Raw genomic sequence first — 12,938 nt, forward strand, 5'->3', positions numbered from 1 at the left:
AGGGAAAGGTGCAGAAACCTGTCCGCCAGTCCCCCACACCCGAGGGGGGCTGGTTTTTTTTTACCGCTTTTTAGCGGACTTGCAGGATAGCATGGTGACGTTTTCTGGCGGAGTTGGACGTACTTGGCTGCCTGGCACTATAGAGATTGCTGCCGAACTTGACCAACTCGGCAATGCTAATCTAGAAGGCTACCTCTTGCAAACGACTTGGCAGATATGCCGATGGTGCGAGACGAAAGTCACTTATTCAGTTGTGCGTGACTGAAAATGAGAACGTATTTTTGACGGGACGGCTCGACTTGTTCCTCCGATGGAACGGATATGAACGACTCGGAAATACCATTACAAACTGGTGTCGACGTACTAAGCTGGGCTTCAGCTCTGCAAGTTCAAGCCAGGCAACGTCCTTCACCGCCTTGGCCGTGCCATTCAATGGACGTAGCTTTGGATTTTTTATTTATTCCATCGTCCGAAGTATTGGCTCTGGTTTGCAGGCAAACGTATCCTCTTGCCGACGCATTGGTAACTACGTACGCTGTTTGCGTACAGAGAATTCAAAAGGGGACATAAGGTCAATGCGTAGTGACTGCTACGGGGATACCGCCTGCATTTAGCAGGGACTGCTTTTGTTATGCAAACCAGCTAGCAGTACAATATGGCTGCCAGGCATGTGGACACGTCGATGGCTAGAACAATGGAAGCATATTGCGTTGCACCCGTGCATTGCAAAAGTGAACTGAAGACTTGGGTGTAGTGACTGGTTATCACTGGTTAGCTGCAGCCCAAGCCATGTCGGTACAAACCCGTACCTGACTGAGGACCACTCGATTAAGTCAGTAATGAACGGTAACACTCGTAAACCAACTCCCAACTGAGCTGGCTAAACTACGTGGAGCTGTGCTTCAATGGCTCAGCCATGTCGTTAATACAACGGCAAAAACGTAGTTTTTATGCTACTCTGCCAAGTCGTTGAAGGTACGTATTCAATTGACCCTACCCTGGGGAAACAGGACAGGTTTGCCGGTGCTGCTGCACCCCTAGCACGACCCTCAGGGTCTCTGACTAACAGACGAGTGAGGTGATGTTTGTGCCTAGCGGACGTGCGTAATACTGAAGGAGTTTATTTCCGAAAAAATAAACATGAAACGGCAATAAAATGACGCACTCCCAGGGGCAAACAAAGCCGGTGACCTCAATTTTTTTCTGCAGTAACCCTTGAGCTCCTTCCCCTGTCTACGGGCATGTAGAAATTATCGAAGTCTAACACGTATAAGTACGGCTAAAACAACCCTGAAAATGGGCGATTTCTGCCAAAATGCCTGGCAGGATAACATGCAGGAGAGCCAATCTTTTGCAGGCACATATTATGGGGCGGTTTTCTACTGACTTGGCAGGATAACGGACAAGGGCGCTCGGCAGGAAAAGGGTTAAACCGCCCAATATGAAAACATTTCTACATTCAACACCATTGCAAATCACGTCAACTTCTTTTCTGTGACAATGTGTGTGAAATCCAGAATCGCTGGCTTTCATTTTGTATTATGTTTTGTAAATTACAATTTTAATTTCTATTCAAAATCAAGTCAAAATATTCAGTGCTCAACTGATCAACAATGATCCATGTTTTAACATCCTTCAGGGAGAAATTGATGTATCAAAAGGAATGCATTTTGGGGGGGCAAGATATCATCCAATATTACTCTCACTGGCTACAACTTACACCTACTCTGTGATGCAAGCTGTGACAGTGTTGACATATCTACCAAACAGTGACTTACAAGTAATATGAAAACACTGAGCATATTATAATTCAACATGTCAGAATGAGGTATGATGCTCCTTGGGGACACATATTCAGACTCTCAAACTTGTACAATATTCTTCTGGTTACCACCTGCGGGGGCTCATTTCAAAGCATGGAATAATTAAAGTTTTCACCAGCTTAATTTTGGGGAAATCAGGAATTTTGTTTGCCCCATCAAGATAACACATAGTGATTGTGGCCATTTTGAATTTCAAACATCAGTAAATATTGGGTAATTTGTTATACTAGCACCAAAATTTTGGTCAGTGAACCCAAATTTTATTCTTGATTTGCAAAGAGAATCTGAGGAAAGTTTGTGCAAAAGTTTGTCTTTCACTTGTATGGCCAAAACTACTGTAACTATGCTTTTACTACATCACAGTTGCCAACATCACACTTTAAAGTGGTGTTGGTCAGTGAATACAGACACCTCAGTTTATCAACTAGCATATGTTATTTTCAGGAATAGGGTACACATTGTCCAAATTTTATATCATGTAACAGTGTCCATGTACATTGATACACTTTGCGTCGGTGTAGCACCGGTGCTGGGCCAGGGCCGACGTAAAATAACCAATGTGGACACGCTGCATCGGCCTTGGGCCGACACAGTTTGGTCCTGGTGAGAAGGGGGGTTCAGGGTCGACACAGGGCCAACGCAACATTTGGTTCGACGCAAATCGCCTGTGTGGACATGTTACGTTGGCCCTGGTCCCAGTTGACGCCCTCACATGTTCATTTTGAGTAACGCATTGGCGCGTAGAATATGGCGGTTCGTGAGACTAATTGGAGCACGGAGGAGATGTAAAATGACGAGTGGTAGTCATATTTGCCCTTCTTGTGCGTAAAAACTGCTGGAAAATCATGAAGAGTTGAAACAGCGCGCCAGTATTCAAATCCGCAATCTTGAACCTTGACAGGTCAGAGGTCACAAAGGACGGCAAATTTACGTCAGCCCAAATTCAGGTACCAGTGAGTGCAGACACGGACCAAATCTGTTCCCAAAAGGAGGATTATTTTTCGTCGGCGCAAATTTCAGTTGGGTTGCCAATGTGAACAAGGCTTTTATTAACATTCAAAGCTAGCCAGCCATACATGTACATAACTTTTTTAAGCTTGATACTTGCAAGACACTCATTCATCTTTCAATGAGTACCACAACATGAGATGACATTTGTTTGGAAATAAAAGGATCAACACGTTGAAAATAGTTGCAGATAGTAGGCAGACTATAGTAAAATTATAGTTGAATATTCTCTGGCAAGTTGTTGTGACCAGAAAAAGACCACAGATTTGCAATCTCAAATACAGGAACATTTCAATTATATTTTGAATATTGGGTCAATATACTAAAAGTCACCAAAAAATCCAAAACTTTTAAGGATTTTTTCAGCAATTTTCATGGACTTTTTAGGGCCAATTTACAATTTTCAATAATCATTTTACAATATATCATTTTTGTATACCATTTTACATATCATTTTTATGATATCACCGCTGATCATCTTGTCATTTTTAATAATTGTGGTAGGATTATCAGTTTTCAAGGATTTAATTTAATTTTTTTAAATTCACAGACTTCAAAGGATTTCGTAGAATATTTCCTGGATATCAACATGGATTTTGGCACCTTTATGAAAATGTGAAATATAACAAATGGTCATTAAGAAGAGAACTTGATAACTCAGCAATGGGGGTTGGAAAGTCAACGACATATATTCTGGCTATACTCACCTTCCTTTGTCAACTGATTGAATATTCTCTCTGATCATTTGAAGAACTTGTCCACAGGTGACTTGAAGAACTTCTTTCTTTTCTGATTCAGATTTAGTAACATAATATTTAATTATTTCAGTTGCACGTCTGTCAATTATATCCATAAGGGGCTCTAGATATCTTGGAATGGGTAACTTATGAGCCTGTGAAAAGTTGGAATGTATCCAAAATTAGAGAAATTTTACATGGAAACATAATCCAGCTAGAGCAAACACATACTTTGTATTTGGAAAAAACTGTTGTACTACCTCCACAGACTGAAAGATTCAGTCGTGTGCGGGCGCTCCGGCGCACTGCGACCTACAACCCTTTTGTTGGAGAACAGGATTTCAACAGTGTGCCTTCAGTCGTAGTAAAGGGTCATAGGTCGCAGTGCGCTGGAGCACAAAACTGAATCTTTCAGTCTACTGCCTCCACAGTTGGATATACGGATTCTTTTGTTTTGATATTGGTGCTCAGTGTGGTATCTAAACAGAGTTTGCGCATGGCCATTCATTTAAAGTTCCATAAGCTGTATCTTTTGGCTATTTTTTCAGAACGTTTGTTTTGTAGTGTCCCTACACTTTCTGCATTGAAATCCCTAAAACTGTAATTTAATGCAAAGTATTTAGCATATCAACACAACCTTTATGAGTATTATCTATGTTGTTATTGTTGAAAATTGTATTACAGTCCGGACTAGAATTCATTTGTAAACAATAGACAATGATAACTATACACATACAAGCTGTGTTGACAGAAAGAATATTGGAAATTTCAGCATGTCAAACGGAATCGGGTCAGACACTGTAGTTGATATACACAAGCAGAATACTGAAAAACTTGCCATAAGTTACAGCTTATGTCCCTTTAATACACTCATAGATTTTTCTTACTCACATCTACTTTTTAAGTTAATAGTCACAGAACATTATAAAATTTTACCTAACCACATTGGCTTCTTTTCCTTTGTTTTTCAGGAAAACCACTTATCATACTATACTCACTTCCATGGCAGCAAGGTTATCACGCATTCTTACAAGATCTAGATACATGGAGTCAGGCATGCCAAGGATATCCTGCAGCTGCCGTCTAAAACGTGCCACACCAGGTACTTGATCACTATTGTGCCAAAATGCGCTACTAAAAGCTTTATACTTCTTGCAGAAACCTGCATTGGGGTAGAGATATTCAGTTTCCGGACCATCAGTATAAATAGTGACAGGACCTGAAATTGTCAAAGTATGAACGGTGTTAAGAAAAGATAGAAATCAGATCTCATTTTATCAGGAGTAGTGCATCAAAAATTGTTGTGCATAATACTAAACCTTCATAAAAATTGTGTCTAGTAAATTTGCATATTCACAGCTGTCTCTTGCCTCACACTGTTCACCATTTCATGAGTGACTGTGGCACAAGGTAACTCTTAATCTTTTACTATGAGAAATAAGGACTGAATAAGTATTGTATTTCTGGCTTGAACCTATATAATATAATATTGTTATAACCAATATAATATAATGTTGTTATCTTGTAGCCACCTATACATATACGGTATTGTGTTGACAGGTTCTCATGTTGACACTTCACGTATCAATTCGTGTAGCCTATGCATATGAACCACTTAAACCATATTGATATTTTGTCTTGAAAATTGTGTGCCGATTCATGGATGACACAGCTTAGCAATATGGATGTTAAGCTCCATTAAAACTCCATCCATAGTAAAGCTGATCCCTAAAGACGTCATAGTTCCATCTTTAGTATGCAAAAAATAAATGTCTGAAAATTTTGAAGAGACATTCTAAACTTAATTACGCTTAAAGGAATGATAAATTGGGTTTTCTGTAAATGTCGTCACTGAAACCATAAAAATCATGTCAAAAGGTCCGACCACGAGCTCCACTAATACACACAGAGCCAAACACACAAGATTTGTCTGATTTTTGTTGGCAGCATGCAGCCAATGTCGTGTGTACACTGCCATATTTAGTAACAAACCTACAATCACAATCATCACTATAGGATTAACATTTGACTATAGATCAAAATACAGCATTAAAATGAACTTTAATACCCTGTAAATATCATTTCATTACTATTTCCTTCACACAGCACCATGAATTATGATTCTTGTCCTAACATGTTTCATGAAACTATATTTGCTTACCATGTTTTTTCATTGTTTCACCAAACATCCCTGCTAAAACACAGGAAGCTGATTCAATTGTCCTCATAATATTGGTACTTCTTACACTGAAATGGACAAAAATTACTCAATGAAAGGACATTGCTATGTATTTTATTTATCATTTTACCCTCGCAATGTAAAATCCTCTTATTCAACTATTTGGAACCATACATTGCTTGGTAGGATAAGTTTAGAAGGAGAATTTCTGGATATAAGCATTAATTAAAGGTGGTTAGATTAACGCAGCTATGGCATAAGTTCAGCTACAACGATACACTACTCCTATTAGGATTCAAACCAGGGAATCTGAATCTGAATCAGAGTCTACCTCAGGCCTTCAACTAATGTACTTCACACATTAAACTCAGACCATGCTTAATTGAATGTGTAAGTCAATTTCAGTACATACTAACTGAGCAAGGAGGTTTTTTGATTGGCTGTAATGAGTTTGTTTTCATCATACAACAGTACTTCTAAAAATGACAATGTGCATGTATGATCGAAACAACCATTTGTAAACAAATTTCTACAGGAGTTGATTTCATACAAAACATCCATTTTGGCAAGCATTCAGTATGGGAAATAGTCAATGTGTAAAAGTGAAATAGACAATTTTACTTGAAGACATCTTTTTGGGTCAACATTTTTTCATAGGGCAATTAAATTTTTAATGTTTCTTTGCAAAAATAGATATGGTACTGCCTGAAACTAGAGTCCCTCCACTCATTGTGCTGCAAGTACAGTCCCTCTACCCGCTGTGCTGCAAGTAAGATCCCTCCACCCACTGTGCTGCAAGTAAGGTCCCTCCACCCACTGTGCTGTAAGTAAGGTCCCTCCACCCACTGTGCTGCAACTACAGTCCCTCCACCCGCAAGTAAGGTCCCTCTACCCGCTGTGCTGCAAGTACAGTCCCTCCACCCACTGTGCTGTAAGTAAGGTCCCTCCACCCACTGTGCTGCAACTACAGTCCCTCCATCCACTGTGCTGCAAGTACGGTCCCTCCACCCACTGTGCTGCAAGTACGGTTCCTCCATCCACTGTGCTGCAACTACAGTCCCTCCACCCACTGTGCTGCAACTACGGTCCCTCCACCCACTGTGCTGCAACTACGGTCCCTCATCCACTGTGCTGCAACTACAGTCGCTCCATCCACTACGCTTCAAGTACTATACTGGTGGTACATGAACTACTATTTTGTAGATAATAAGAACTCTATGGACTTCATTGGTATCTAGGTCTTGTCACTAGGGTACAGATACTTACTATATATGCTCTGTAGTAAAAGTTGGTTCCAGAAATTTCAAATTATCAATATAATGTGTCTTGTATATTTTGCCTAGGTCATACATTTGACTTTTGCCCAACGTGGTCATCTGGCCAGCAAAAGTTCCACCCTACAAAAAAGATAAGAATAGCAAAAGTTCTAGGCAGATTCTACATAGATTGGTAGAACAAGATTTCATCTATAGATTGCTTGGAAACAGAAGAAAAACAAAGTGTATGTATTAGTGTTTCTAGAAACATAGCTTGAATCCATAGGCAGATTACAGGAAATGCCTGTACCTAGCCATGATCAGTTCATGCAGCAGGATAGACCCAGTACAATCAATGTTATTTTTTATTGTGCCAGTGTCTATCGCTATGGTCACAGGTCTGCTAAATGAGTATAGAGATGGCACTGTAGAGTTTGAACCTTTTTCAGAAATACGTTATCTGTTGTCTTACAACACATTTATGAAAGACATGCAAAAATTTGAGACCTTTTCCAACAGGTATATTGTTTGCATAAAGCTGTTTAAAGTCATGCAGAGCAAGTAACGGTAGGGCATGAATTTCAGTACCTGTCACACACACTGTGTATACACAGCACTTTATGCAGCTACATCTGGACAACACTACATCTACGTAGAGACCTCAATCAAAGTAATGTTACAGAACTGTGTCATGTTTGCTGCCACAGAACTGTACAACAGCTCTGTAGTATGGGCTGCACAGTATTTCAAAACAAGCATGATTTTTCTTGCTGTTTAGGTGAAAACTAATTGAACCTATATATTCATACATTTCTGTTTTTACGTCATCATCAGAAATTTTATTTACCTTGAATACTGTCTTCCTGTATCTGTTTTCAATTGTCATGACAGGTTGTTGTCCACCATCTAATGATTTGACCTGGTAGTCAACCATCAAGTGTTCTCCTCCAGCAAACAATGTCTCTTTGTCCCATACTGTCTGCAGACACAAACAATAGGATTTTAATACGGTCAAATTTCTGGAGAACACAGCAAAGATCTGAGGCGTAAGTTAAACAGGAGTTACTGTTCAGTCTTAACCGACTATAGTTACTGTATTTTTATATACAGTACATGTCAACAATATTTTGAATGTAAAATTATTTTGCAGACTAATTTATTCTTCAGCCATCTGTTGTACAAATAATAGATGGATGGTCTCATAATGTACTCTCTGGAATATTTTTGGTACGTGTATCTATGTCAGAAATAATAACATCACAATATTTAAGGCAGAGTAAGAACAAGCTGAGCACGGGTAGATCTTGGACCACTAATCAGTCTTGATTTTTTAGGTAAAATTATACCAATACTATAATGGGGCAATAGTTGTAACTTCTGACAAAATTTTTATTATTTGTTTTCTGGGGCATTTTTTTCTCCTTCCTGTAGTATATTGATATTATATACAAACTTTGAAAGTATTACATTTGCAAGCACAGTGCATATTGCACATGTACAATATGCAATTGGTGTTGTTGACAAATGAATGCTGCTCCAGACTGAAATCTTGTTGTCAACAACATTACAAACATACAGCGCGTTAAAATGAGCTGAACAGCAGGCATTTCATCATGACTTTGGGAGTGGAATGGGAAAGTGTATTTCACAAACTGAACAAACACATAAAGAACCATACCTTCTTGACCTATCACTTTTCATTTGTATAATAAAAATTGACAAAGATAAATCAACCAGTTGAAACTTTGTAAATTGAAAATGAAGTTTTGATATGAAATCCCTTTATCATTGAAAGTACATGTGTCGGTTGTGATATACAAGAATCGTCATAAACTGATCTTTTTAACACATCTACAATGTTTGAATACATGTGTTTTGTTGGGTATCTCTCACATGTAACATCGGTAGTTGTTGCATCATGTATACACATGCAATGGACAATACATGACAATCACAGTATGTGTTGTATAAATCTATGATTATGGTTTTGCAATGTTCTAGGGGGGAATCTGCAGTAGCAATATATCATGGAAGTATGCACACAAATCACAGTCTGTACATAAAGTATGGAGGGACTTTTATACAAATCAAAGTAAGGTATGGATGTATGGTTTCACTCATGATTTACATTAAAGTCAACTAGCATATACATGTATGTAACTACACTGAGCTGTGACAGAACCAGTCATAAGCTGGCACCGGGGGACCTGTGAGTGGTTGAGGTCAGAGGTCATGGAATGCCCTCACATGACTGTAACCTGCATACTGAAGGTAAACCCTAGAGCACAGTCCTTCTGTGGATAGAGGGACTGTGCCTAGAGTAAGTACATGTATGGTGACATACCCTATGGAACACTTGGACATTAATGAATGTAAGAACTACATTGTTTGTGAACGGTAAAATGTAAATTGCCAGCACAATATCATTCATAATTTAAATTCTTTCCAACAACTGTCAAGGCTGTTTGACATAAGCCATAAATCATGCTGAGAGAACAATACAATATACACAGTATCAGAGCAAGATTACAAACATACCAGCTTATCACTTTTAATGGTCAGTTTCTGTAGAGTTGATTTATTGTTCAAGTCATATAAACTGTTTTATCACACTTTCTAGTATGTGCAACAGCTGTGAAATACATCTTTAAGTTGGTGGCTAAATTGGTTTTCTGTCCCACGTAATGTGTTTGAAGGTGTTCTAAACAACCATTATGCAGGCTGAATAGGGGCTTGTATACCTGCCCTTACGTGTATCACAGAAATGGATGGCAACACAGTGCATGCATATTTAAGGTGGCGTTGCACATAATACAGCATATTTTACTCAAAATCACTAATTCATTCAATTTACATGAATTTGTCTCCAAAAAATTGAAATATTGGTTGGGTTCACCTTTTCACATGACAAGCAATCATAGGTCGAGTAAGAAAGAAATATTAATTTATGTAAATTACCTAACGTCTACCCAAATATGTACGCCTTCATCCTTCAAGTAAACTATAGCTGCCATAGTAACCTTCTGATTCTCTGCTTTTTGAAAATATATAGTATGAGGGGGTTTCTTGTCATCTTTGATAAGGAATATTGCTTTAAAAAAGTGTTGTTAAGTGCAACACGACCTTAATCACACACATGAACTGGTAAATACTACCCATATCAGTCACTGCACAAATTTACCCATACTCTGCTGCCTTTAAAATCAAAGTGATGCAATGACCTGAAATGGCAGATTTTGATTTGTGTGTTCAGCCAGCTCAGACTACTAATCTGATATGAATATATGGTTTTGATCTCATCAATATTAAAATATGTATATGGAACAGATACTGTACATGTATGGGGTACATGAACTTGCACAGATATTATACTGAAGGTTTGTTGACTTAAAAAAGACAATGTCACCTTCAACCAAACTAGGTCATACTGACAGCTGCTGCAGTTCTCCACTGCTTTGAAAAAGACAGAGGTAATGACTAATTTACAAAGCAATATATAATTTGCATATCCTTTTGTTGTGAAAATGTATCATTGTTTGGTTATTAATATATGAATAAACTGCTCAAAAAACAGTGTGGTCCACTCTTAAAAATAGTTGGTGGAGAACCTTGTGCTGTATACAAAAATATTTCAGGTCACACAAAGTATATAAAGTACTGGTAGTATACGGTTATTCTCATATTTATTTTCCTGATCTAACTTCTACTGCAGTATAAAGATACAATTATCATATCATATCTGTGGTGATGAAATGCACAATGGTAAAGACAGGGCTTGGTATTAACAACATACATGAAGAATATAGTCTATCTCAAAATGATAACCTCCAAATGCAGGTCCTCTGTTACATATGTACACATACACAACATGTAAATGTACACAAAGTTTCAGTGTGCACCTAATTGCAGCACTGATTTCTGTGTTCTGCTTCAAGTTTTTCCTAAATGTATTTCTTAAGCAGGACTACTGCTGGGAAAAAATTTGTTTAACTTTAATATATTATACACAAAGCGTAATGAAAAGTTTTCAGTATTCTATTGCATTTGTTTTTCACAAAAGCCACTGATCAAAGTTGAAACTATATCTATACAAAATAAGGACAGGCATGACCTCTGACCTCACAATAATCTGACCAATGGTTAATATGATTAGGAAAATCTATTTCCATGATATTGACAGTGGTCCATTGACTCACACTGAAATGTGCAGGACCACAGACCAGCAGAAGCCTTGGTGTACACATACATATACACAGTACACATGGCCTACAAAATGACAAAATATCAATAATGATCAGCAACTGATGATAAAAAACTTGCTGAAATGAAATTATCAGATAATGCACATGTTTTTACTATTGGAGGTTACTATATATAAAAGTTACAATGAATAAAGTTAGGATATGGTGTCATATGTTATAGCAACCTGTTCAGCCTTTTTAGTGGTAGACAACTATATTTTAAGTCAACTATTCAAAACTCTAATTGTTCCCTGAAACAAGGAAAACATTCTCAGGTTCCATATTTTATAAATATAAGTTTAAACTTAAGTCAAACTTGAACTAAGACTTCAGTCAAAATTGTCAGAAACAGTAGCCCGCCTTTTGAATGCATCTCAAAGGGTTGTATATTGGCAGTCACGATAATAATCTCATAAAAGTTTAAAACCATCATCTCCAATAATTTTTCAATTTTTCCATCCATGGATGGAAAGCTGACACAAAAATCCTTGAGGTGACATAAATTTATCTGGTAAGACAATGGGCAATAAAAAGAATGATGTACATGCTCTAAAACAGCAAGTATTTAAACAGCTGTTTGCCTGGTGAAATTTTACAGTAAGTTATTGTCCTTTTACTACTACAGGTCCTAACTTCACCATGGAGCAAAACTCACAGCTATTCACAGTTCTGACCTTGATGGCTTGAGCACGTCGTTTAAATTTCTATCTTTTCCCTTTCCTTGATCAATTAGCATTGCACTTTTTGGTAATGATTATTATGTCCTTACACTTTGTCATTTTGTTGACTTTTACGCATGTGAATTTCTGATGGTAAATTCACTGGGTACCTATGGATGTGTTGCGGTAGCAGGCACTGTTACCATAGTACTTCATATTCTGTATCGATATCCATGGACGCTAGGTAAGGATGACTGTATGCACAAGTAGACTAACAGACTCAGTCATGTATGTACAGGTGCTCCGCCATCTCTGACCCTAACAACACTAGGGCTTTAGTTGACGGCGTACCAATACACGACTGAGTCTGTGGAAACCAGGGACCTTGATCTCAAAACTGAGATTTCTATTGAGTATGCTACATCATGTCTATAATTTTACATAATTTCTGCTTGTGAATATTATGATATCAATAAAATCAACTAAGCCCTTTCATAGAGTTTTTAACAAACATCCCAATGAATCTGTTGAATATCAAGGTACTTCGGAACTTAACATGCACTGGTCTGTATGTCTGGCAAGTACACATACTTCTTCAATTATTATGAAGTTGACCATAACCACTGTCTCCAGCTGGCTTTCCTTTGTGTAAGTTGCTCTCATTGACACTAGTTTAGTTTAAAGTGAGCAATATAACAAAACTTTTTACATTTCATTGATTGGAAATTGGAACGTATGTTTCCAACCTTTTGTATTTTCATGTGAAATTAAGGGTTCTGCTAGCTAGTTGGAGCTATAAATATCAGACTGTATGACTTTGATGGTGAACAATTTAAAACAACTAAGAAAAGTGGTGTCTCTGATTTTAGAAATCTTTCAAGATTCTCCAAGAAAATGCAGGCTTTAAGGAAACAGAGTGTACATCATCTTTTGTCTGAACAATTTAACTGTCTTGGATGTGCCCCCTGCAAATATTTGTTTTCATTACCTGTAAATTGACACAAATGCCTTTAAGAAGACTTGTACAGAGAGAAT

The 12,938-nt window shown here is 37.8% G+C and overlaps 1 protein-coding gene across 4 annotated transcripts in view; it reads right to left on the bottom strand.

Moving 5' to 3' along the window:
• Positions 1-12,938, bottom strand: part of LOC139117495 (lysophosphatidic acid phosphatase type 6-like) — a 158,180-nt gene that overhangs the window by 143,997 nt on the left and 1,245 nt on the right. For all 4 annotated transcript variants that reach the window (XR_011548546.1, XR_011548545.1, XR_011548547.1 and 1 more), the window contains exons 2-6: positions 7,851-7,982; positions 7,014-7,144; positions 5,730-5,815; positions 4,567-4,787; positions 3,539-3,723 (exon numbers count right to left, since the gene is read on the bottom strand). Coding sequence is in view for 1 of the 4 variants with exons in the window: in XM_070680648.1 (XP_070536749.1) it covers positions 3,539-3,723; positions 4,567-4,787; positions 5,730-5,815; positions 7,014-7,144; positions 7,851-7,982 (755 nt within the window). In the remaining 3 variants the exon portion in view is untranslated. The remainder of the gene's footprint in view (positions 1-3,538; positions 3,724-4,566; positions 4,788-5,729; positions 5,816-7,013; positions 7,145-7,850; positions 7,983-12,938) is intronic.

Source organism: Ptychodera flava, chromosome 18 (genome assembly GCF_041260155.1).
Source record: "Ptychodera flava strain L36383 chromosome 18, AS_Pfla_20210202, whole genome shotgun sequence".
NCBI classification, from domain to species: domain Eukaryota; kingdom Metazoa; phylum Hemichordata; class Enteropneusta; family Ptychoderidae; genus Ptychodera; species Ptychodera flava.